We start from the raw sequence: 26597 nt of genomic DNA on the forward strand, positions 1-26597 counted from the left end.
TCCCTGCAAACCTTTGGATGCATTCCTACTCCATATGTTCTTTCTTCTTTAACATGCGTCCCCCAAGAAAACCTAAGCTCAGCAACTGCAAAGCTCCTGGTGGTGCCCCATCCTACTACTGTCCAATTGGCCTCAACCTGGGCCAGGGCTTTTTTGGCCCTGGTTCCTGCCTGGTGGAATGCTCTACCACCTAACATGAGGGTCCTGCGGAATTTGGTGCAATTTCACAGGGCCTATAAGGCGGAGTTGTTCCGCCAGGCTTTCAGTTGAGGCCTGAAAACTTAATTGCACTTGTGCTGGCCGGAATCCTGAATTTCTATTGCTTCAAATGGCGTATGTCACCTGCTTTGTTTTAACTTTGATATGAAATTGAGCTTTTAATTGATTTTAATATATATTTAAACTGAAGTAGATTGGATTTTAACTACTATAACTATTTTAATTGTTTTAACTAGATTAGATTGGTTTTTTAAAAAGACTATAACTGTCTTAAATTGTTTTAATTGTTTTATTGTTTATTTGATCAAATTTATACGTTGTTCATTATTGTAAGCTGCTCTGAGTCCTTGTGGGGACAGAGGCACAAAAATATAAATAAATATACAAACATAAGCTGCGCTATATCTTTTCATCGTGCTGATTATCTAAAGAACGTAATAGTCGCCCATTATTGCTGGCTTTTTACCAAAGCCTGATTAAATGTCTTTCCATCTGAAGTTCTCCGAGGCAGATATGCAGGGATTCCATACCAGTCTAGACTGTATACTTGTAACCTTCAGCAACCTGAAACCCTGTCACACATTATTTAACTTGTAATCACTATGTACGTGACATGGGTGGATTCTTCCATTATTGACAAGGTTAAGCATAAATTCCGTACAGTCTGGCATGATTTCTTTTATTCAAGAATTATAGTCCTCGTATCACCTTGGTAGTAGCAAATTTTTAACCAAGCTGTTTAGGAGAAAGAACCAATGCTCAGGTATTCATGGGCTGAATATTACTGTTTTATTCGGTTCAGTGGGCTAATCAGATGCTTGGTTTGTAATTTGTATTCTGCATTTTATGTTTTGTACAGGTCTATTGTCTGCAAAGTTCTCAGTTAATAAAATTGGCCTTACTTGCCCTGGACAAACCAGGTGGCTTGGAGTGCTCTGGCCAGCCAAACTGAAGATTGCCTTCACTGTCACCCCACAATCTGGGGCCTCCAAAAGGGAGCCAGGAGTAGGGCAGGCATCAGAACAATGAATTGGTGTGTAGGATTTTAATTCATGCATCATCCCAAAGGCAGCAATTTGTGCCTTTACCATCTCTGAAAATTCCTTACCCAGCAAGGCCACACTCCTGTAGTTCTCCAGCATGACTTCCCCATAGAGAGCTCTTTGGTCCAGATCCAGCAGGGCCCACTCTGACTCAGTGAAATACACAGTCACCTCTTTCAAGGAAACTGGAAACTGAAAGAAAAAGCATGCCTGAGTGTCTCAACAGAGATCATGCCAGCCAAAGGCACTCTAGAAGGTGGAATGCTTAAGGGTGTCTGATGGAGAGCCCAGCATTAGTATGAGGAGTGGAATTCAGAGCCTCTTCCCTAGGCTTATCAGCACCACCAGCAGGATAAAAGCCCCCACTCCTCCCTGAGAAAGGATATGGTACCTAGGATGCCCCTTGCTCATCTCCCCTACCTGGACTAGAGGAGCAGCAGCTGTTTCCACACTTCCGCAAAGGGAGTGGATCAACACTATCCCTTCACTTTCTGCAAGAGAGAGAAAAGTGGAAGGGTATTAGCCTCCATTTCCTGTTCTGCTTGCTGTGTGAATCATGCTTCACATATTACTGTTCCCAAGCCTGGGAAACTTTGCCTTTTGTGAACTCAAAAAAGAACTGTAACCATTTGTAGTAAGTTGTAGGAAAAGCAGAAGAGAAGCACAAAGTACTCAGGAGCCTTGGGAGGCTGAAATGGCACTGATACGTTTCAGACTTCTGTGAAACTTGAAATTTGGCCTGTGAACTCTGGAACTCAAAAAAGTGAAAGCACCTCTGCTGCATCAAACCAAAGGCCCAGGCATACTCTTCTCCCACCTGCCCAGTCCTTGCCCATGCTGTTGAATTCAGGCTGGTGCCAAAAAAAAGGGGAAGCATAAATGACACCTCAGAACACCTTGTCATCACATTGGGCCACCAACCCAAAGGTGACTTTAGCACATCTGCCAACTCAGAGTTACATTAATGAGTTTGCAGAGCATCTATTGACCCACTAAAATAACGTAACATGACATCACATCCATTCTGAGCCTTTCCCCAAAGTTGCTGGGAATGGCAGACCACAGGCTTGCATTCCTGGACAAGAAACCTATTTCCTGCAGCAACCCAATAGATGCCCATACAGCATGAGAACAAAACAAATTTTCCCTCTATCCTGGCACCTAGCAACAGGCGTTTAGAGCATTCTCCCCAGAATGTGAAGGCTTTGTTTATTCACTGGACTGAAGAGCTCAGCCAAGATTTGTCAGTCGTCTCCTTTCTGCTGCCTTGAGTACCTCTCATGCAAAAAAAAGGAAGGATATGAATACTGTAATCAATATGAGGAACTGCCTCTGTGAATTTGTCCTATCCCCTTTCATGGGCATCACAATTAGTGAACACAAGTGGCAGCCCACAAGGACTTGCAAGAGAAATCTCATTTCTCCCTTACCCACTCTTTACTCTTTCCATTTCCTGAAAGCCTCCACACTCTTTCCTCTATCTGTCCTTCTATGGTTGCCAGCTCCCAGGCAGGACCTGGAGATCTCCTGCAATCACAACAGATCTGCCAGTTATAGAGATCAGTTCTCCCTATAGGCCTGCCAGCAATAAGTTTGGAAATTCTTTAGGATGTGGGAGTAGAGCCCTGGTAGGGTGAGGTGGGAGGGCGGGGTGGGGCGGGGCAGGGCGTGACGTCAGCAGGGTATCATGCCATAGAGAGCAGCGGCGTACCTAGACAAATTGGAGCCCTGGGCAAACACACACACACACCCCGGCAGCCACCCTTTCCCATCATGACCAAACAATGATTTTTTCCCACCAGGTCATTTCAAAGTCACCATCACATTATAGAACATGCCCCAACTCACAAATCTGAACACAGCAATGGGCCATGCCACACAGCAGAAATATTTTTTGAAAACATTTTCAAAATGCTTTCAAAATGTTTTATTATTGCTGTGAAAACATTTTATGGTGTTGTATCCAGTCCCCCCAATTGGGGGAAACAGCATCACTTTCAATGTTATTTAAACTGGGGACCCCAGATTCTCCCTTTAAGGTGGATTTAAAAGGAGAATCTGGGCTCCCTAGTTTAAACAAGTGATGCTGGAATCCACCCCCAAACAGCATTATTTTCAATGGTGTTTAAACTAGGGAGTCCAGATTCTCCTTTTAAATCCACCTTAACGGGAGAATCTGGGGTCTCCAGTTTAAACACCATTGAAAATAATACTGCTTTGGGGTGGATTATCCCCCACCTTGAAACAGCATCACCCCCTTTCATGGCCCTCTACCTCATAGCCCTCTACATCTGGGACCTGCCATTCCTCCCTCTTGGGGAGAGGATTTTGAATATGGAGCTTCTGGACACCATTTATATTATTGTATTTTTATTGTATTTTTATTGTATTTATAAGATTTAGCTTTTACTGTTTTATCGCTGCTTTTAAAGATTTAGCCATTTTATGTTATATTATGTTTATTGTTGTACACTGCCCGAAGCCCCTCGGGGATAGGGCGGTATAAAAATCTAATAAATAAATAAATAAATAAATAAATGTTTAAACTGGGGACCTCAGATTCTCCCTTTAAATCCATGCCGAAGGGGGTGGATTTAATCATCATCATCATCATCATCATCATCATCATCATCATCATCATCATCATCATCATCATCATCATCCTCATCCTTATTAGGCATTGAGAGAATAAAAGAAAGAAAGAAAACAAGCACTGTCAGGAAGGGGTTGGATTGAAAAGGAAAATCTGGGGAAATTTAGGGGGTGCCTGCTGTCAGGGGTGCAATTATTAAGATAGCAGCGCCAAAATTTCAGAGTATCTTTGTGAGACCTCCTCTCACTGGATGATACGCACCTGCAGGTTTGGTCCAGAAGTAGGTTCAGGGGGTCCAAAGTTATGGACCCTCAAAGGTGTAGCCCCCATCTCCTATTAGCTCCCATAGGAAACAATGGGGGATGGGGGCACTCCCTTAGTGAGTCCATAACTTTGGACTCCCTAAACCAAACCTCACCAAACCTGGGTGATATCATCAGGAGAGTCTCCTGAAAAATCCCTGAAAATTTGGTGCTGCTAGCCTAAAAACTGCGCCCTCTGCAGGCCAAAAACGGAAAAACACTGAAAATACAAAAAATCCCACAAACGAACCTGCAGTTTTTGCACCCCCCACAAGGGGGCGCCCTGGGCAACTGCCCACTTTGCCCAATGGGAGGAACGCCTCTGATAGAGAGCATTCTCCGGAGCAGTCATTTTTCTGGGCAAATTGACCTCTGTCATCCAAAGACCAGTTGTAATTCCAGGTCATCTCTACCCTGCACTCTGATGATAGCAATCCTAATTCCCCTGGAGAAAGTGGCTGCTTTGGGGGGTGGGAAAAATGGTGTTCTACTTTTCAGAAGTCCCTCCCTTCTGCAAACCCAGCCCTTACCCATTTTCAGAAAATCTCCAGGAATTTCCTAATCTGGGCTTGGGAACACTATCTCCTTGACACCCAATCTACACTTACCTGCTCCTCTATTTTAAGCTTTCCCTGCTTCATTCTATGTTTCATAGCCACTCACCACCTACCTTTCATCTGCCTCCCACATTCAGATACATTTATTTTACACTGCCTTTCTCCACAGTGAAGACCAAAGCAGCTTACGTTATTTGCCTCTCCTTTTTATCAGCACAATAACCCTCTGAGGTAGTCTAGGCTCAAAGTATAGAAATGGTCAAAAATCATCCTACTCAGAAGCTGTATCTGCTGCACCACATTGACTTTCATAAAATGGCTGATGTTGAACAGTTGCAGGAAGCCAGGCCTAGTTGAGTCAAGAAAGCTGGGTAGCTGCCATGCCTAGGATTGCCAGCCTTCAGATGGGGGCTAGAGATCCTCCCAAATTACAACTAAACTCCAGACGTCAGGGATCTTTTCCCCTGGAGAAAATGATTGCTTTGGATGGTGGACTCTATGGCATTATATTCAGCTGAGGCCTCCCGCTCCCCAAACCCTGCTCTTCCACAAAATCCCCAGGAAGTTCACAACCTGGAGCTGACAACCTAGCCAGGCATGGCCCTAAAGAATCTTCCCTCAGAGGCCAAAATGGACCTGGAAAGGGCTCTGCCCCTTGCTTTTACCGACAGAATGAAGTTGCCAACCAAAAGCCCCAGGGACTCCACTGCTTAAAGCTGCAGATGATCCTGTTTATCATTTTTGTGTTTTTGAAATCCCCCAAAGTATTAATTTGAAGGTTCATATTATACTGATAACTGGGGACCCATTTCAGGTTTGTCAAATATCTCTCTTGTCCATTTCTAGGTCCAATCACCCAATTTAAGCTTCCAAAGATTTGGTTGATTTCACTATCAGAATATAAGAATGAGTGCCACAAGTTGGGTGAAGAAACATTTTGGGTTTTTTCCTGAACAAGAACTCTCAACCCATCAAATTCACTGGGTGCCCCAATTCCATACAGGAACAATGAGTCCTTACCACCTGAGAGGGCATCTTGGACATACTCCTTGGCCTGGGCACACTGCTCTTCCTCAAATGGAACTCTTTCTGTCTCAGAGAACTTAGCTTCCATCTTCACAGATGGATCCCACATCTGAAACAACAGGACAGGACAGGAAGGAAAACATGAAGCAATGGATCCTGCCCCCCTCCCAGACTCTACACCTTTCTATCAGCCCACCTGGTCAGGTTTGCTTTCAATATTGACCAATTATCTGGAATTCCTCAGAATAAATGTCTGCTAAAGAAGGTTGTTCAATATCCCTTTGGGATGATTTAACACTTGGATAAATGCTGGGCAGGTCAGATATTGTTGCTTGAATTTTACATAACTAGAAAGAAAAGCCCTCACCCGTTCCACCTGCCTCTTCTCCTCTGCCTGACTCAGAAGGAAACCTTCAGCCAGGGCCACCGCTTGAGAACTGGTCTCTGGCCCACATCCTCTAACCCAGGACTGTATTTCTTGGGGCAGGATGGTCAGGAATTGCTCCAGGATTACCAAGTCCAGGATCTGCTTCTTGGAGTGCCAATCTGGCTTCAGCCAGCGGTTGCAAAGTCCATGCAGCTGGCTGCAAACCTCTCGAGGTCCGTTGGCCTCATGGTAGTTGAACTGCCGAAAGCATCGGCAAAGTACTTCTGAGTTCACTGACTTTTGATCACAGGTCTCTGGCACAGCTCTCTCCCAGAATTCAACAGCACCTGCAGCTTGGATTGGATGGGGGCCTTTTTTAGCTGTCTTGTGAGGATCAAGTCCTTCCGGGTCCTGTGCTTCCATCTCCATTCACTTCAACTGGGTTGTCTCCAACTGTGAAAAGATGCCTCGACTCACTTGGCTATGAAGAGAGGCTTTCACTTGGCTATGAAGAGAGAACAGACAAACAGCAATGTGCCACAAAGAAAACAAACAAGAATGGAGATACATGGTGAATTAGAACAGAAGTGGTTTGTAATATCATTCTGCCATCTTACAAACCTTTTAAAGATATGCCTGTTTGTTTCTTCAGAAAAGGTATATGTCACTTTAAAGATGCTACAAGCATGCCTAAGATTACTAAAGAGGGGTTTTGGGGGTGGGGGGGTGAGGAGTTGTTTTTCGCAATAAGGCCAAGCGCAACTTCTATTTAATTTAAAGGGGGTTATCAAAGAAATATTTTTTTAAATTAATGAGCTAAAGTAGTTCTTGTTTTTGACAGTGTGTGCCTATCTTGCAAGACTTATATTTATAGAAATAACAATAAGCAAAGTATGGCCGAAAGCTTTCATGGCCAAACTCAGCTGGCTGTTGTGAGTTTTCTGGGCTGTGTGGCCATAGTCTGTTGACATGCCTCTGAAGGTGCCAGCCGTAGATGTGGGTAAACCATAAGCAGCAAACACTAACAGACCATGGCCAGACAGCCCGGAAAACCCACAACAGCCAATAATAAAAAAAACCCTTCACATTTGCTCTTTTTGAAAAGAAGACATAAAAAGAAGATGAAAAATGTACTATACACATTCGAGCCTGTTTTAGAGATTTTATCTAGTGAGTTTTTAAAAGATGAACAGACTTGCAGCTCTACTCTGTCTTGGTGTATCATTTGTTCTTCCTTTTCAAGAGTTTCGTTTTCTCATTTATATAAAATACAAAAAATACAAAGATAAGATACAGAAAATAGAAAGAAGACATACAATGATTATAAAAGCAAAAGGATCAGGCCATTAGGATATACCTGAATTCGAAATTAAAAAAATCTTAATAGATTAAGAAATTTAAGTTTGGGATAGCCTTGCTTTTCCTTACTCATTTAACTATCACTACAATACTAATAACCATATGTTTTAACTAATATTACAATATATATTCGCGGGGGGGAGTCAAACAATTGGTTTCTTAATCTACAAAATATGCAAGTCTCATTGAATGAAGAATCATTTATTTGAATTAAAACATAGTTTCACTGACTTAAGGCATCCTTTTGACATTTCAATATAGTACATAAAATACATCTTCCATCTCTCATCACACTCTTATTTTGGCCTTCTATTTACAAGGCTAGTATATGAAAAAATAATATGAAAAAACTTATTTAAAAAAAGAGTTTCTGGCAGCCCACAAACATTAAGGCGTAACCTTATTAAAATGCTGGAGTCCTTCTGAGGAAAGCGACTGTCAGCCTCAGGCCCCTCAATCAGAAAAAACTGCACCTTTTTTCTTCATGTGGAGGACCCCAACTCTTTCCCCTGGACTCAGGGTTAAACAAGGACAATAAGGGTCTCTGCCCCATTGGCTACAAAGCTTCCTTGGTGTGTGAGTGTAGGTGGCAGTCAGTCTCTTTTGGAGTAGAGCCTTAAAAAAATCCATCAGCACAGGTGCTTTGGAGAGCAAGTGGTAGAGCCCTAGAAATCTCAAAATATCCTAGATTGGGAGGGGGGTGCCCACTGTCTCCATGTCTCCTCCTTCTTTGCCCTTTTTCTCTCCCTTAAATAATGTTCAAAAGATTTTCAACTTCTATGCCTCCTGGAGGGTGAGAGGCATGGTCAGGCCCCACTGCTGGAATGCTTTGGGGTGAGGAGGGAAGATCTTTTTCCAATCCCCAAACTCTTCTGCATACCTAGAACGCCCCCTTCCCAACATTCATCCTCTTTGGGTCCTTACAGAAAGGAACTGGACCAAAAAGATTACAGAAATGTCTCACCTCAATTGAAATTGGGTTTAAAAGGGAACTGGGTACAAAGCTGATCTAGATAAATTTAAATTGGTCATTATGAAATATGATTTTTATTTTCAAACATTTAAAAAGTGTCATTTTGTAGATCGTGTCTTGGACTATTAGCAACACCATTAAAATTAGGTATCCATTGCTTTGTGGCCCCAATACAGTGAAACACCTGAGTTCAAAATCATGGATCCTCAGAATTGTTTGTTGAATCACTCCAGACTTACTATCAAATTATGTATCATGTGAATAGTCACAAATAAAGAGCTAAAACTAGGTCTTCTGGCTCAAGGAGACACCAGTCCTTAATTTGGTAATTCCAAATGTTCTTTTGATTTATGGGAAACTCCCTGCACACAGAAAGCTAGCCCTGCAAGGAGAAAGGTTGTGCCCACTGTTTCTATTTGTATGAATCAGACCTGAGACTGATGACTCTTCAGTGTGTTAGACAGGGGCATTCACTCATTTTTCTATCCAGCAGCACTGCTGAACCTGAAAGAGATCCTTAAACTCTGGTTCATCCACTCCCCCTTTCACACACATCCAGCACAGCAAAAAAAAAAGCAGCAAAGGACCAGGGTTTCTCTATGGAAAAAGAACAAGCAAGTCAGAATAAAGCACACAGCTCCACTGCTTGGAATACTGAGATGGGAGGAAGGAAAGGTCAGGCTGCCAACAAGCAGAGCAGACAAAAGGAATGGAAGCTTCCTTCAAAATTTCCTACTGCTCCTCAGACTTGACCCACTAGCCCCCTCTCCTCGGTCTTAAGCAGAGGTGGGATGCAGCCTATTCGGTAGAACCGGTTACTAATATTTTCTCAGTTTGGAGAACCGGTTATTAATGATTAACTCCACTAGGGACAAAGGGGTAATCTCTGTCCCTGGGTACAACAAATCTCATCAAGTGGGGAATGCAAAATCGCCCCCCAGGGCCCCCTGCGACCCCCCTTGTGTGTATGAACTGTATGAAATAATACAATATATAGTAATTCTATTTTTTTTTTGTTCATTGGTATAAAGGTTGGGAAAGTATTATAGGTAAAGATTTTTCATTTTCTTTTTTCCCCTTGAAATTTATATTGGAAAGAGAGGAGTTTAAACTACTCTTTTAGATTAAGGATATTGGATCTCTTCCTCTGTTAGTTTTCTTTCAATTGGAATAGATAAAGTAGTTATGGGAATCTGAATGGGAAGTAGAAAGTAGGGAGGGAGGGAAATATGAGAAGGAGGGAGGCAATATAGGATGTTTTAGTTGGGGGGGTTGAGAGAGGCAGACAATTAGATATGTTTGTAATATGTTAACAATTGTAAACAGTTTTTGGTTTCTCTCCTTATGTTATTATTTAAAATCAATCAATATAATTATATTAAAAAGAAATAATACACTACCCTTCGGTTTATTGCTTTTTAAAATCCTTTAAACAGTCATTATTTGAATCTAGAAGGGGAACTGCACCTGGGCGCGTGCGCGCCCTGCGTCCTTGCCACAGCCCCGCCCAGGAATGCCTGGCCACGCCCCCGTTGTGCCACGCCCAGCCCCATTGGCGCTACGCCACTGTTTGAATCCCACCACCATCGGAACCTGTTACTAAAATTTTTGAATCCCACCACTGGTCTTAAGTCACCTGTGGATCTGAATCGATTCCCCAACTCTTCTTTCTTTGGGGAATTCTTTGTTTTCCAAAAAGTGGCTCCTTTGGGGATACGAAAGGGAATGAGAATTGGGGGAAGAAGGGAACCCCCCCCAATTTACTGCTCCCTCCCTTTAGGCTTGGGGTCCTGCCTTGCAGACCCTGACCCTACAAGTTTTCAGCTCACCAGACTCTTCCCAGCCCTTCCCACAGCTCCCCTGCAAGGGGAGGAGCAGGAAATGGCTCCTCCCCTATGCTTCTCTTGGACTGTGGGCTCGCTATCTGGCCTATTATGTCCTGCCCTGCAATAAACTGCTTTGTCTCCGAATGGGGAGCAAATATTTAAGCACTCTGATGTCTCCCATGCAGGGAGGAGACTTTCCTTTCATCCCCTTGGAACTCTTTGCTCGGAGCGTTGCCTTCTAGAATGAAAGGACGTCCTCTGCAGATTCGGCCCCGTCTGACTGAATCTCCTTTGCACACACATTGAGGGAGGAGAGGCGAGCACAGACCCCAGGATTGCTCCCCACCACTTGGTCTTATCTCGTTAGGGGGAGGGCTGGGCATTTATTCCCCCTCTTCTCGCCGGATTGTTGCAATGGAGGGGGCTGGATCTCACCCCCTTCTCTCCAGCCAGGTGCACAAAAGAGGGGGAAAGAAGAGCAACAGACGGAGCAGCTCCCCGATCCCCAGGTTCTGCAGTGGGATGGTTCTCCGGGATCGAGGGCGAGCGCCATGGCGGCTGCAGGAGTGGGAGCCACGGCATGCGGCGGGGAGGAAGAGGCCGCGGCCTTGGGGAGCACCACCTTCGTAACAGGGACCCCCTGCGCCTTCTTCTCTCCCTCTGTGTGAGCGGGCGCTTTTGCTGGCCCCTCTCTCCTCGGCCGTGGGATGGGCGGCTCCCGCTGTGGGAGAGACGCCAAGCAGTCAGCCTGCAGCATCGAGTGCAATGCGCGCCTTCTGCCCACCTCAGCGCCGCCTGCACCTGCCTGGCCTGGGCCCCGCCGGGAGCGGGAGGAGGAGGCCGGCTGGTCCCGAGCAAGGAAGGCCCTCAGAGGAAGAAGAGGAAATCTGAAGTTGTAGAAGCAGGTGAACAGTTAGATCTTTTGGCTATTGGTACAGCTGTTGGAAGCATTTTATTATACAGCACAATAAAAGGAGAATTACAGAGTAATTTGTCATCTGAACAGCTATATAAGCAACCGTTGTCTTGATGCCACCGTACACAGTTTATTTTATTGTCATGGCCGCTTAGTTTACAGAGTAAACTAAGCGGCCATGACAATAAAATAAATCAGACAAGGAAATAGTTTCACACCTGCTTAGTGACCATCATCCCCACACTACTGAATCAGTTGCCAGGTTTTTAACAAAGGCACTTGGATCAAGAGTGAAACCTTTGTGTAAATTTTAGTCAATTGGTTTTAACATAATCTGTATTTTACCACTCTTTATATGCCATTAAAGGTTTTGTATTTGTATTTGTTGTTGTTGACAATAAAATAAACTGTGTACGGTGGCATCAAGACAACGGTTGCTTATATAGCTGTTCAGATGACAAAAATATTGTGGAATGGAACACACAGACATGCAAAGTGAAATGCAAGTGGAGGGGAGACAACAGCAGTGTGAGTTCGTTGTGCATCAGTCCTGATGGGAAGATGCTTCTTTCTGCTGGTCGATCTATCAAATTGTGGGACTTGGAGACCAAAGAAGTCTACAGACATTTCACAGGACATGCCACAGCAGTTTCAACGCTCCGGGATCGAGGCCCGCCCATGACGTCCAAATTTCCCAGCCTCGCACCCCACCCCCCCCAACTCTGGCAGGAACCCTCCCTTGGTAGCTCAGCTTCCTCGGGACAAGGGAGAGTTGCCGCTTGCTACACATTCCCGCTGAAAGCAAGAAGGAACTGGCCTCGCCTCCCCCTTCCCTGGCGGCGTCTCTAAAAGGTCAGACCCCCCTGGCCTCGCTGCAACAGATTCCTGCTCTCTGACCAGCCACTCGTCCTAGAGCAGTGGTGGCGAACCTATGGCACGGGTGCCAGAGGTGGCACTCAGAGCCCTCTCTGTGGGCACGCACAAACAGAGTGCCCCCAAGCGACACCATCTAGGCTGGCTCTGGGCTGCTGGGCTCGATTATTAGCATTAAACCTAAGACCTAAAGTTTCTGGGGAAGTAAGTGTAGGTAACCCTGTTAAGGCACTGTTAAAACCCCCCACTGGATTTTACATATGCGCGTGAAGAACTAAAGCCAGCATCCTTTTACCTGGGGAGTAAGCTCTCGGCTCTGCTGGGCTTGCTTCTGAGTAAACCCTCCTAGGGCTATCAAGTGATTCACCTGTTGGAAGAGTTGCACGGTTGCTTCAAAGCAAAGCCACCGACTACCACCAAGCTTACTCCTGAGTAATGCACGCCTCGGAGCCAACCGTTTTTTCTAAACTAAAACCTCAGTATTCAGGTTAAATTGCCACATTGGCACTTTGCGATAAATAAGTGGGTTTTGTGTTGCAGTTTGGGCACTCGGTCTAGAAAAGGTTCGCCATCACTGTCCTAGAGAGAAACTGCTTCGGGAGGAGTCGGCCTCCAAACACTGCACTCCCTTCATCTGCCATCCCTTCTCCCCATCTTTTCTTGATCCAGAACTCCCACCCCCCTTCCTCCTCCAGAGTCTTCCTCCAAATGTCGATCACCCACAAGGTCTCTGCAATGACAGGAGGGAGCTGGATCTCATTCCCCCATTCCCAAACCAGGTGCAAAGAGAAGGGAGAAATGAGGAGTGCCAGACCGACCACTTCCGCCGCCCCCCGCTTTGTAGTGGGCCGCCTCTGACCTCCCTCCCTTCCACCCACGCTAGATTTCCCAGCCTCGCAGCCCACTCCCAAAATTAACCCCCTGGATCGCCCGTCACTCACTCGCAAGGTGCTGCTGCTGCACAATGGGAAAGAAGGAAGTGACCTTTTCACCCGCTTCCCTGAAGGCCTCTCTAGCATTTCAGACTCTCTAGCCTCAGTTTCCGTGGGACCGGGGAAAGGACGGTCCTCCAAGAGAAGTGACCGGCCACGCTCGGGGAAGAAAAGCCAACACCTCCCACCCCTCTGCAAGACGGGCTTTGCATTTGCTTTGGGGAGGAAATGGAGCAGGGCGAGGAGAACTAGGAGAGGAAAAGAGTGAGAGAAACAAAGAAAAGTTGGTGGGAACTAAAACTTGCCAAGGAAGCGCAATTAGGTTGGTGACTCGGTTTCCTTTGTCTATCAAATGGGAGCAGAAATGTAACCTCGCAGGGTTGTTGTGAGAAGGGAAAAAAAGGCATTCCAAACTGTGAAGGTGTGTTGTAATTTGTTGTGGTGTCCACAGTTGCAAAGATAGCAGGTGAAACCAGAGTATCACAACACATTTTGAACAGGGTGAGTGCCCAGGCTTGCGAGATCTTGGAAGCTAAGCAGTGTCTGTCCTGGACCATACTCGGCTGGAAGACCACCAAGAAAGTCCAGGGGCAAGCCATGAGAAACCACCTCTGCCTCTTGCCTTGAAAACTCCGTGAAGGTCACTGTAAGTTGGGGGGATCTTGATAGAGTTTTCAACCACCAGTGCAGATGGGAGTCAAAGACCTGGGTGTTCTTGAAGCAAAAGGCGAAGTATGAAACAAAGACAAAGGTTCTTGAGGTCAGTTGCTTTAAAAACAACTTCCCAGCAGGTCAGAGTCACCTTTTCCTGGTTCCACCAAGACATTTGTGTTTTTTTGTGCATGCTTAAATTCACTGGACCAATTTAATCTTTGAGATCAATCATGTACAGAACCAGGGCACCAACCCAAAATCTAACTTTCTGTAGGAGATGCCTGAAGGAAAACCGAGGCCCAGGGTTGCTTGTAGAATCTGTGTTAGGAATAGCTGGTAATAACTTTGTGTGTCTTCCTAGACTGGGGATGGAGCTTTGTGCACCTTTCTGCATTTCTGACTTGCTACAGATTCTGAGGCTGCACAGCCAATCATGTGGATCTGGCACTGAATTCCTGGCAGAAGCAGACAGTTGGTGGAGTTGAGTGGTAAAGAGAGTGGAGACAAAACATTTCCTTCCCCAACCCATCTTTCATCCCTTCCTGTTTAAATTAAACCTCTTTTTGGTTGACTGAGTGGCATTTGGTAATGTACTATTTTAAAAACTTCTTTCCCACTTGCAATATGGGGCTAATGGTTGCCTATCTTGCACGGCTTTTACTGATGGATCATATGAATACTGAAGCTTCACATAAATATTGGGTGTTGCATGAAACATCTCTTCTTGTGAGATAGGTGGGGCTGTGAGAGTTCTGAGAGAACTGTGACTGGCCCAACATAGCCTAGCTGGCTTCATGTGGAGGAACTGGGAATTAAACTTGTTTCTCCATATAAGAGTCCCCTCTCCCCTCTTAACCACTACCCCATGCTTGCAGTGAAAAGAATTGCTCACTTCCAGAGGCATTGTGTACTTACTACAGTAACACCTGTGCTGAAGGTTTGAAGTACACAGTTAATCCTTGCAGGATCATAAATGACTAGAAATGCTCTAAGATTAGGAACTAAATTGGTTCTGTTCTCGTGAATTTTTCATCAGTTGGTCAGAGAGACTACACAAAATGTCCCAAGGTCCTTCTGATCACAGACTGGAGGGTAACATAGATTATGTCTTGCATACATTTGACAGGTTTAGCAATGAGAAAAGAAGATGGAGATCTTTGACAGTGGAGCAAACCTTAAGACTTCCTAAGCTGTTCTGGGGAGACTGAGGCAACTTTTTGAGATTTATTGAGAATGATGGACCAGACAACTGTGTTCAGGGTGTTTTTTCTTATTATTACGAAGCAATGCTGTTTACCAGAAACTGATCAGCTGAGAATTCTTGACAGGATAGAAATTTTAAAATAATTTATGCATAATACTATGGTGGATGGACAGAATTGCTGAAGACATGCGTGCTGTCAGCCTTACCCCTGAAAATGCCCAAAATTGAGCTATTTGGCGAAGAAAATGTAAGTGCTAACTACCTCAAAGGGAAAATAGCCCAAGAACAAAGAGACTGCTTGTTTTTGAGGCCTCATAAGCACAGGGAGAGACCCAGATGAGGTCCTGCCATATTCAGCTGTTCTGGTGGATCTCCAATTGATCAACAACTTTTCTAGAAAATTGGGCTGCTAACTGAGGCTGGAGTTCACTCAACTGAGTTAAACAGATCAAGGGCTGGATGAGAAGTTTAGGGGAGGGAGTGGGTCTCAGGCTACAACTTGTGGTAATTTGATTTCAGTACTCCCAGCTCCCCTCTACCTACTGGGCTGCAAGAAGCCCAGTGAATCTGCACCAGGGATCAGGTGGGCTGAAACCTGATTAGGAAGGGGCTTTCAGGGAGGCAGGGGAAAGAGCTAACAGTGTATTTGTTAGTGGTAGTATAACTCAGTAACTGCTGGGCCAATTCCTCTGAAAATTCCCAGCCACTATAGTCAGCCAGGTGAGAGTGTTTTTAGATGTTCACATACCTGAAATTTCACACATGGCCCACCTTTTTCCTGGCGCTCCATAGTGAAGGACATGCAGCTGCCTGTGTGTAACTGTCACCCTTAGAATGTTTGTGCAGCTTAGAATGTTCACTCAGATGGCCAGATATGAGCAGTGAAAACAGTACATAGGAGTAACTCGAGTGGAAGTGAAACACATACATACACATACACATGAGGGAGAGGGGAGGGAGGGAGAGGGATGGGGTGGCATGCAAGGGAAGAGAGGGAGAAGAAACGGACCGAGGGGGAGGCATGCAAGGGAAGAGAAGTGAGAGAGGGGAGAGAGTGAGGGGTGGCATGCAAGGGAGGGGAGGCAGGGGCCCAGCATCTTGATATGACCCACCCTAGTGGAGGGAAAGGGAGGGAGGGGGGCTCGCAAGGTCTCCTGGGAAGTATAGTTTCCAGCAGGCCATGTTCAGCCTGAAGAGAACAGGCCGCTTCTCCAGCCTGCACTGTTTCACTAAGGTAAGGGGGGAGGTGCTGCCGCAACACACATCTCCCTGTCCCCGGTAGCTCCACCTTTGCAGAAATCTTTCAGTTTTGTGGCTTGTTTGAGAAATCCAAGAAAGTTTGCTGACTTCTTAAGGCGGGACTGGATTGTCACAGGTGTCCAAACCCCAAAAGTAAAGGCAGATTTCTAGCAAGGAAAGATCTTGCATTAGCAAAGGTGACCCAAGTGTGCTAAGCAGCAGAAGTCACCCAGAAAAGATTACCTGGCAGGTATCAAAAGACTGAATTGTACCGTCAGTATGCCATAGCACAGAGGTCTCTACTTGGCCATGCTGGCAGGGGCTGATGGGAATTGTAGTCCATGAACATCTGGAGAGCTACAGTTTGTAGACCCCTGCCATAGCAGAATGGAGGGGAACCCTTCAAAAACCCAGGTTTGCTCTTCGAGAACAGCAAGAAAATACCTTCACACCTTTTGAGACCATGCCTGCCGCACAACTGACTGCTGGGGATTATTACCACTAATTGCCAATCAATTTGGTAGGGTTTGGAGAATACAGTGGAATGCACAGAAATAAACATCAAAATGGGCAGATATCAGATTCTGGGAAGAGCTCAGTTCTGCCTCTACAGAAGAGGAACTTCCAGGGAGCAATAGGGGAAACACATAGAACAATGGATCTCTCTGGTTAACCCCCAAAGGCCCCCCCCACCCCCAGGTCTATTCCACTCCCCAAACCAGGGAGATGGTTTGTAAAGGAAATCCTTTCATCTTCGTTACCTGTTTCTTCAAAAGTCCCTTAATTGTTTTCTTCCTCTGCCCGCACCCCAGCCACACTGGCAACTCCCCACTCCCTTTGACATAATGGAGCTGGAAAGAACTGTGACAAGTCAGGTGGCCTTCCCAGCTGATGCCTCTAAGGAAGGGTCCTGAGGTTAAGAAAGGGAGGAGAGAGGCAACTGAGATGGCATCACTGAGTGCACAAGAATCTCTGTATAATTGTTGAGAAAATACCATCTTCTGAGCCCTAAGAATCACGTGAAGGATGCAGAGAAGCTTCTGGTCAGGCTCACTGGCTTGAGCCATGTAAAGCATTTCCCAGGCCTTGGCTGTGCTGCTCTCTCCCAAGAGGAGACTTTGTTCCGGATTGTAACTTGGGTTGGGTTTTTTTTGGGGGGGGGGGTCATAATCCCATCCAATGCCCATAAGAGGGACTTTGTCTTCATTGTGAATCCAGTTCTTCCTAGCCCACATTTTTGCATGTTTTCTATAAGTATGTTTAAACAACTGATGTGGGCAACTCAGAAGATCTCTGGTGGGTCTGAGTCTGGTTGTCAGCTCTCCTGCAAAAATATTCTGTGAGTAGCCTCCTCCTTTGCTGATCTTGGGGCTCGACTACATGACCTCTGAGGTACCTTCCAACTCTCTGTTTCCAACCCTGCCCTTGACTACAGAATCCCTTACTTAGGAGATTGGTCAATAATACATGACGTGGAATCAGAGATAAATATTTGCACCAAAGCATTGTACCATTGGTGTGTGTGAGAGAGGTAGAAGGGTATTTTTACAATGTGACATAATGGATGGCTAAGTCATACCACAGAAGGCAAGCCTGCAGGCCTTTTAAGACCCAGTCTGCTTCACAACAACCTTCAGGCTGGTGGAAGGGGTGGCCACAAAATGCCCAAACAAGTTGCCAGAGCTTTGCAGGCAGTAGCCCAATGCCCAGCAACTACAGTTCTACAGAGGAATCATTGAGTCTGTCATCTGCACCTCTATAACTGTGTGGTTTGGTTCTGCAACCCAACAAGATCGACACAGACTTCAGAGAATAATCAGAACTGCAGAAAAAAACAATTGCTGCTAACCTGCCTTCCATTGAGGACCTGTATACTGCACGGGTCAAAAAAGGGCTGTGAAAATATTTACTGACCCCTCGCATCCTGGACATAAACTGTTTCAACTCTTACCCTCTAAACGTCGCTACAGAGCACTGCACACCAAGACAACTAGACATAAGAACAGTTTTTTCCCGAATGCCATCACTCTGTTAAACAAATAATTCCCTTGATAATGTCAAACTATTTGTTATATATATTTTATTATATAATTACTGCACTACTTTTTTCATCATTCCTATTACCCATCTCCTCCCAATTATGACTGTATGACTATAGCCTGTGCTGACATTTCATTTTATTTATTTTATGATTTTACATTTTATGTTTTTATTACTATTGATTGTTTCCTGATTGCTTACTAGACCTATATGACAATCATTAAGTGCTGTACCTTATGATTCTTGACAAATGTATTTTTCTTTTATGTACACTGAGAGCATATGCACCGGAGACAAATTCCTTGTGTGTCCAATCACACTTGGCCAATAAAGATTCTATTCTATTCTATTCTATTCTAACTGCCTAATCTGTGAGTACCAAATTGCACGAAGAAGTCAGTTCAGTCTTCGCGGGGGGAAAACGCTTCCAGGGAGTAAAACTCCTTGGGAAAATAAAGTCCCCTGCTTAAGGGAATACATCACTGCTTCTTCGTGGAGTCTGGGGGATGAATCCTGAGGGCGTCTTTGCAACGCCCCCCTGTTTTGCAAAGGAAAGCGGCTCTTCTTATTCACCTTCCCTCCTCCGTCCTCCCAAGCCAGCAACCAAACGGAGCGGGAAGTGACGGTCGCAAGTCAGGTGGTTCTCTGTTGATGCCACTCTAGGAATGGAGACTCCTTCCCGTTAACCCTTAGACTGACTCTCTCTACTCAGGGCAAGAAGGACCTCCCTCTTGCTTCGCCCTGCCAGAGGCTGCATCTGTTTACAAAGCCCGCCCCGCTCCGATTTCCTTGCAAACTGCGGCAAAGGGAAGGCAAAGGGACGCGACCCCCTTTTTTTCCATTTTAGCTTAAGCTCAATCTTGGTGTCTCCCCCTCCCCAAATAGTTCAGCCTTTCTCTCTCTCCTCGTTCACCTCGCTCCTTTTCCTCCCCGGAGCAATTGCATAGCCCGTTTTGCAGCGGGAGGGGAGGAGGCTCCGCTTTGCAGCCCCGGGGGGTGCGGACGAAGCTTCTTTTCGCCAGGGGGTTCCCCACGGAAATTGTGGTCAGTGAGGAGGTGTTTCCTTCTTGCGTGGAGTGCAGCAGCAGCAGCAGCAGCCGCTCCTTTCGAGTGAGTAAAGGGGTATCCCGGGGCTGATTGCGGGGTGCGAGGCTGGGAAATCTGGGGTGGGTGGAAGTGAGGAAGTGGGTGGAAGTGAGGAAGGGCCCGATCCGGGAGGACCGCCCCACTGCAATAGCCTGGGGGCTGCTCCGTCAGGTGCTTCCCTCCCCCCTCTTTTCGCACCTGGCTGGGGTGGGTGTGTGAAATCCAGCCCCCTCCCCTTCATTACAGAGGTTTTGTGAATAATGGACATCTGTACTGTGAGTGCATGGGGGGGGGGGGGGGGGGAGTTGTGAGACCAAAAAAGGCAGGGGGAAAAGGGGTTGAATGGGGAAAGGGGAGCATGTGGATACAGACCCCCATCTTCCCCCCACTCACTCACCCACGCAAGCAAACACATAAGAACATAAGAACATAAGAACAAGCCAGCTGGATCAGACCAGAGTCCATCTAGTCCAGCTCTCTGCTACTCGCAGTGGCCCACCAGGTGCCTTTGGGAGTTCACATGTAGGATGTGAAAGCAATGGCCTTCTGCGGCTGTTGCTCCCGAGCACCTGGACTGTTAAGGCATTTGCAATCTCAGATCAAAGAGGATCAAGATTGGTAGCCATAAATCGACTTCTCCTCCATAAATCTGTCCAAGCCCCTTTTAAAGCTATCCAGGTTAGTGGCCATCACCACCTCCTGTGGCAGCATATTCCAAACACCAATCACACGTTGCGTGAAAAAGTGTTTCCTTTTATTAGTCCTAAGTCTTTCCCCCACCATTTTCAATGTATGCCCCTGTCAACATTTTCTACCCCATGCATAATTTTGTAGACTTCAATCATATCCCCCCTCATACGTCTCCTCTCCAAACTAAAGAGTCCCAAACGCTGCAGCCTTTCCTCATAAGGAAGGTGCTCCAGTCCCTCAATCATCCTTGTTGCCCTTCTCTGCACTTTTTCTATCTCTTCAATATCCTTTTTGAGATGTGGTGACCAGAACTGAACACAGTACTCCAAGTGTGGTCTAACACCTCACTCTAGCTTTATGGCGTAAGGGCACATGACAATCTTTGCAGTTTTATTATCAATTCCTTTCCTGATTTCTATCCCCCAGCATAGAGTTTGCCTTTTTCACAGCTGCCATACATTGAGTTGACATTCCCATGGAACTATCAACTAAGACGCCCAAATCCCTTTCCTGGTCTGTGACTGATAGCACTGACCCCTGTAGCGTGTATGTGAAGTTTGGATTTTTTGCCCCTATGTGCATCACTTTGCATTTTGCTACATTGAACTGCATTTGCCATTCTCACAATGGAGAGATGTGGGGAGTGGTAAACACGCATACATCATGTCCTCTCCAGGGCAAGCAGGTGGTTCCACAGCCGCAACCTGACTGGAGGGGGAATAAATCCCCACTCAATCTCACCCCACTGAAAGGAAGAGGCATAAGTAGTGTGGGGTGGAGGAAATGATGGGATCTGCGCTGAGGATATAGGGCTAGGATATGCTAGGAAGAACCCAAGCCATGTTTAGATATTTGAAAGGATATCATGTTGGTGAGGGAGCAAGCTTGTTTTCTGCACCTCCTTAAACTTGGACCAAATCTCCTGGCCCAGATTGCATTCACCCAAGAGTTCTTAAGGAGCTCAAGCATGAAATTGCTGATCTTCTCACTTTAATATGCAACTTATCCCTGAAATCAGCCTCAGAGTCAGTGGCAGTGGCATAGGAGGTTAAGAGCTCATGTGTCTAATCTGGAGGAACCGGGTTTGATTCCCAGCTCTGCCGCCTGAGCTGTGGAGGCTTATCTGGGGAATTCAGATTAGCCTGTGCACTCCCACACATGCCAGCTGGGTGACCTTGGGCTAGTCACAGCTTCTCGGAGCTCTTTCATTCCCACGTACTTCACAGGGTGTTTGTTGTGAGGAGGAAGGGCAAGGAGATTGTAAGGCCCTTTGAGTCTCCTGCAGGAGAGAAAGGGGGGATATAAATCCAAACTCCTCCTCCTCCTCCATTCCTGAAGACTGGAAGATGGCCAATGTCACACCAATCTTTAAGAAAGGTTCTAAGGGGGACCTAGGAAATTACAGGCCAGTTGGTTTGACATCTGTTCCTAGTCAATTAGTAGAATCTATGATTAAAGATAAAATTATAAAACATGTAGAAAAGCAAGTCCTGCTAAGGAAGAGTCAGCATGGCTTTTGCAGAGGCAAGTCCTGCCTTACAAACTTATTAGAGTTCTTTGAGGGTGTAAACAGGCATGTGGATAAGGGGGAACCAGTGGACATTGTCTACTTGAGGTGCTATGTGGTTTCTGAAGATGCAGATGAAACGTCAGGAGAGAATGCTGCTAGAACACGGCCATACAGCCCGGAAACCGCACAGCACCTCATTGATTCCGGCCATGAAAGCCTTCGACAATACATTATCTACTTGGACTTCCAAAAGGCTTTTGACAAAGTTCCTCACCAGAGAATATTGAGAAAACTCAGCAATCAAGGAATAAGAGGGGCAGTTCTCCTATGGATTCAAAACTGGTTGAGAAACAGGATGCAAAGGGTGGGTGTAAATGGGAAGTACTGTGTTCAATTCTGGTCATAACATCTCAAAAAGGATATCGAAGAGATAGAAAAAATGCAGAGAAGGGCAACAAGGATGATTGAGGGACTGGAGTGCCTTCCTTATGAAAAGAGGCTGCAACATTTGGGACCCTTTAGTTTTGAGAAGAGACGACTGAGAAAGGACATAATTGAAGTCTATAAAATTATGCATGGGGTAGAAAATGTTGACAGAGAAATTTTTCTCTCTTTCTCACAATACTAGAACCAGGCGGCATACACTGAAAATGCTGCGGGGAAGAATTAGGACTAATAAAAGGAAACACTTCTTCACGCAACGTGTGATTGGTGTTTGGAATATGCTGCCACAGGAGGTGGTGATGGCCACTAACCTGGATAGCTTTAAAAAGGGCTTGGACAGATTTATGGAGAAGTTGATCTATGACTACCAATCTTGATCATCCTTGATCTGAGATTGCAAATGCCTTAGCAGACCAGGTGCTCAGAAGCAGCAGCAGCAAGCCATTGCTTTCACATCCTGCATGTGAGCTCCCAAAGGCATCTGATGGGCCACTGTGAGTAGCAGAGTGCTGGACTAGATGGACTCTGGTCTGATCCAGCAGGCTCTTTCTTATGTTCTTAATGGGTTTAAGGTGAAGGAAAAGAGATTCTACCTACAGATCAGAAAAAAATTCCTGATAGTAAGGACTGTTCTATAGTGGAATGCACTGCCTCGGAGTGTCTTGGAGTCTCTTTGGAGGTTTTTAAAGAGTGTCTGAATGGCCAACTGTCAGAAGTACTTTGATTATGTGTTTCTGCATTGATAGCTCTTGAGGTCTCTTCCAACTGTATGATTCTATGAAGCAGGGAGAGATAACCTGGGAGAAGAGCCCCCTCTTCCTCCCCCAGTTCACTCACATCCTTCCTCTGCCAGAAGGAGCTGTTTTGTGCAAAATAAAGAAGTCCTCAAAGAAAAAAGAGTTGGGAAATTAAAACCCACAAGAGTTGTGAAAAGCCACTTTAGACTGAGGAGGAGGCTGATGGGTCCAGGCTGAGGAGGCACAAGAGAAATTTAAAGTAACCTACCCCCCACCCCTGCCCTCTCTGCTTCTTAGCAGCCTGTTCCTTTAACCTCAGGATGCCAAAAATGCTGCCTTGTTATTTTGGGGAGTCTGAATGGAACCCCCTCCAATTCCCTTTGTCTTTCTCCCGATAGAAATCCTGGTCCTCCGCTGCATTTCTATTTTCCTGGATGTTTGCAAAGGTGGTGGGTTCCTCCAGACTCCTTGAGTTGATGAACCAGAGTTGCAGGACCTCTTCAGGGTGAGCAGTGCTGGGTCCTGGATGGAAGAACAGAGCACAGGCCCCCATCAGGCATGCCTAGGAGACAGTCTCAGACTTGATTCATACCAGCAAAGACATTGGCACAATCTTTTTCCTCGCAGTACTACCGTCATATGTGCAGGAATCACAAGCAGGAATCCATGATTCAAATAAACTTTTGGAGTTACCAAGTTGAGAGTTGGAATCTGCCCCCTGTCCCTTTACAGTGCAGTCTGTAGCTATAGACATCACCTAACACTAAAAATCTGTAAGGATCCAGGCTTTGGACCTTTTGCGCCATCACAGAACCATGAAGCAGTGGATGCCTGAATTTTGTAGTGCTGCCTATAGACAGAGACATGATCTACAATATGATAGTGGTTTTCTTTTGTTTTAGGTTAAAAATCATATGACTTCATGAGGATCCGTTTAAATACATGTAGTCTGACTTTTGAACCTGATTTCAACTGAGGTGAGGCATTTCTGTAATTTTTTGATCCATTTCCTTTCTGTAGGGACCCAAAGAGGGTTAGTGTTGGGCAGAGGTGTAGCTAGGGAAAATGGAGTCCGAGGCAAAATCTGAGTTTTGCGCCCCCCATGGGCAGCCACCTTCCACCACCATGACTAAAGGCCACCCTTCCCCACTACAACCAAAGAACAATTTTTGCACCAAGTCATCTCAAAGCCACCATCACATTATAGAACATTTCTCAACTCACAAATCTGAACAAAGCAATGGGCCATGACACACAGCAGAGATTTTAAAAAATTGACAACATTTTCAAAATGGTTTATGCATAACATTAAAAAAATCTACTATTAGAACTTTGCAGTTTCAATTGTTCAAGTTTCATGGCTGGATGAATTCTAGCATTTGTGAGATTATTTTGTAAACTCTTCAGATTCTGCATCTCCAAAATTCATGCTGCTTGTGTGCTGTTTGCATAATAGTTTTATAGTGCTAAACCATTACCTATAAAGGGATTATTTTCATATTCAATGCATTAAAGATCTCATGAAAATGCAGTTCACAGATCTAATACTGTGCTCATGCTGGAAGAAAACAGGTGAAAGCCACAAACTAGCTTTTATTTTTATTAGCCCCCTTGTGAAGCCTCTGTAAAACTGAAACGAAAAGAACATCTTTTATTTTCTTTTAAAACTTACCAATGTAATTTTCAGAAGGGCATGCGTGATCTCTTCTCCACTCTCCTGGCTCGTCTGGCTCTATCCCAGCCCTTTCTCACCCCCCTCCCTTATGAGGCAAAATCAAAACTGAAAGTGAATGAGAGCCAATGAGAAGAAGGCTCATTTGCATGCAGGTTCTGAGGATGCTGGGGAACAGTTTGGGGAAAATATCTTTTTGGAGAGGCAGAAAAGGATGAGGGCAAATTAAAAAGTAGTGATTTTCAGATGTCCTGAGGATGCTGGGAAACTGTAAAATGAAATTGGTACTCACCATAGCTGTTAAGGTTCACTGATAGTAGAGACATAAATACCCATCTGAGTGAGGGTTTTTTTAATATAGAGGGAAACAGAGAGTGAGGAAGAGCAGCCGAGGGATCAAGACGAGCAGGCAAAGAGGAAGGCTACGAGGACAATGGAGAATGGAGGAGAAAGGGAGGACAGGACAACCGGAGATCAGGCAGAAGAGGGGGTGGAGGAGGGGGCGCTTGGATGATTTTGCCCCCCATGACTTCTGTGGTCAATTGTCCCCAGCCTGTGGTGCTGGGAAGGGTTTTTTCTAGATATGCAGAAGAGTTTGGCAACTGACACCAAACCACCCCAGCAGTGAGATCTGAGCATGCTTCTCCCCCTCCAGGAGCCATGGAAGGTGGAAATCAATTGAGCATAATTTAAGAGGGACACACACACACACACCAAGAGAACATAAGAGGGACACACACACCCACCAAGGATGTTTTGTGGCAAAGGAGGTGAGGCAGAGACCCTTATTGTCCTTGTATGACCCTGAGTCCACTGGGGGTCGGTAAGAATTAGAGTGCTTCCCATAAGGGAAAGATGCTGCAATCTTTTATTTTACTTTTTTATTTCTATCCCACCCTATCCCCATAGGGCTCAGGGTGAATTACAACACAATTTCCAAAAATATAATAATTAAAATTTTGAAACATTAAAAAATATATAATAATACAAAATATAATACTATGGTGCTAAAACCAATACTAAGACTGGTGTTTAAAAGCAGAGTGATTGGATAGGAGGCCATTTACCTCAGGATACCAGCATGTAAGATTCTTCTTATGTTTATTTGATTTGATTTCTGTTCTAAAAACTACACTTTCAGTTGGCTATTAGTCTGTAATGTGGTGGTTGTTGGGAAGTGGATGTTGTGGGGTTTTTGGCCTGTGTGGCTGTAGTTTTTGCTCCTAACATTTTGCCTGCATCTATGGCTGGCATCTTCAGAGGCATTCCATGGTGAGATGTGTTTACCTCATCACAACATGCCTCTGAAGGTTCCAGCCATTGATGTGGGGAAAACTTTAGGAGTATAACTACTGGACCATGGCCACATAGCCAGAAAACTGACAGCAGCCAGATGACCCCAGCTGTGAAAGTCTTCGACAAATTATAGGTTGTTGAGAATGTTTGCTATGGATGTGATATGAATCTTCCCAGAGTAATGTCAGGACCTGAAGCTGTTGGTTGTTTACCTCAAAAGGACTCTGGCTTTTAAAATTTATTTTTGTTTATTTGAATTGATTTCTATGGCAAAACTACACATTAATATATTAATTAGCTGTTGGTTTGTATTGTGATGGTTGTTGTGAATGTTTGCAATGGATGTGATAAGACTCTCCCCAGAGTATTTGGAGGGCCTGAAGCTTCCAGTTGCTTGTCTCAGAAGGACTCTAACTTTTTTAAATATAAAAAGCTGCACATTAATGTTTGAAGCCTACAAGAAATTCCTGAAAAGAAATAAATGATACACCAAGGCACAGCAGAGCTGCAAGTCTATTCATCTTCAAGGGACTGGCTAGACAGAAGTCAGAAAACACTCTGGAGTTGGTACATGTTATTATTAATTGCTGTTCTACATGGTGTGTCATGAAAAAGAATAAATTTGAAGTTTCTTTGTTGTTGTTATTTTCATGAAGTGTTGCAAAATGGGAATATACTGTTAAAGAACTCAAGCAGTTCTTCAAATTAAAAATAAAATTATTTGATATTGCCCTTTTGATTAAACTTAGTTGGATATGGCATTAGTGTTGGAGAACTGGACATGGTGAAACACAACTCCTCATTCCCCCTCTCCAGAAAAGCCCTCCAAATGAATCAGAGGCAAGCTTGTAGCATCTTTAAAGTGGCAGAGACTTTCCTGACAAACCAAATAGGCTTATCTAAAAAAGCTGAGTATATAATACAGTAAAATGATACTACAGAGCACGGCAGGTAATTTTGTTCTGATCCACTACATATCTCCGTTATCTTGTTTTCCTTGTGACACTTTCCTGTCTCCCTCCCCCACCCCTGCAGGGAG

At 45.1% G+C, this 26597-nt stretch overlaps 3 protein-coding genes across 19 annotated transcripts in view; 1 reads left to right on the forward strand and 2 right to left on the reverse strand.

Annotated features, from left to right (window-relative positions):
• The window catches only part of LOC125428543 (zinc finger protein 883-like), a 454328-nt gene that overhangs the window by 147916 nt on the left and 279815 nt on the right, over positions 1-26597 (forward strand). The gene's annotated exons all lie outside the window — the stretch shown is intronic.
• The window catches only part of LOC125428537 (zinc finger protein 436-like), a 774209-nt gene that overhangs the window by 125064 nt on the left and 622548 nt on the right, over positions 1-26597 (reverse strand). For all 17 annotated transcript variants that reach the window (XM_048488782.1, XM_048488785.1, XM_048488784.1 and 14 more), the window contains one exon: positions 20166-20174. In XM_048488782.1, the coding sequence (XP_048344739.1) occupies positions 20166-20174 (9 nt within the window). The remainder of the gene's footprint in view (positions 1-20165; positions 20175-26597) is intronic.
• On the reverse strand, positions 1328-13027 carry LOC125428852 (zinc finger and SCAN domain-containing protein 26-like). The gene is made up of 4 exons (XM_048489554.1): positions 12996-13027; positions 6108-6612; positions 5735-5849; positions 1328-1454 (listed from the first exon to the last, which is right to left on the reverse strand). Exons 2-4 carry the CDS (start codon positions 6534-6536, stop codon positions 1414-1416), a joined length of 585 nt encoding a protein of 194 aa, XP_048345511.1. The 5' UTR covers positions 6537-6612; positions 12996-13027; the 3' UTR covers positions 1328-1413.

The sequence above is a fragment of the Sphaerodactylus townsendi genome, linkage group LG03 (assembly GCF_021028975.2).
Source record: "Sphaerodactylus townsendi isolate TG3544 linkage group LG03, MPM_Stown_v2.3, whole genome shotgun sequence".
Lineage (NCBI taxonomy): Eukaryota > Metazoa > Chordata > Lepidosauria > Squamata > Sphaerodactylidae > Sphaerodactylus > Sphaerodactylus townsendi.

Coding starts and splice junctions, on each gene's coding strand:
- LOC125428852 (XM_048489554.1), bottom strand. CDS start 6,536: ATGGAGATGGAAGCACAGGACCCGGAAGGACTTGATCCTCACAAGACA. Junction 5,850..6,107: donor AGAAGAGGCAGGTGGAACGG/GTGAGGGCTTTT, acceptor CTGTTGTTTCAG/ATGTGGGATCCATCTGTGAA. Junction 1,455..5,734: donor CCAAGATGCCCTCTCAGGTG/GTAAGGACTCAT, acceptor TTTTTCTTTCAG/TTTCCAGTTTCCTTGAAAGA.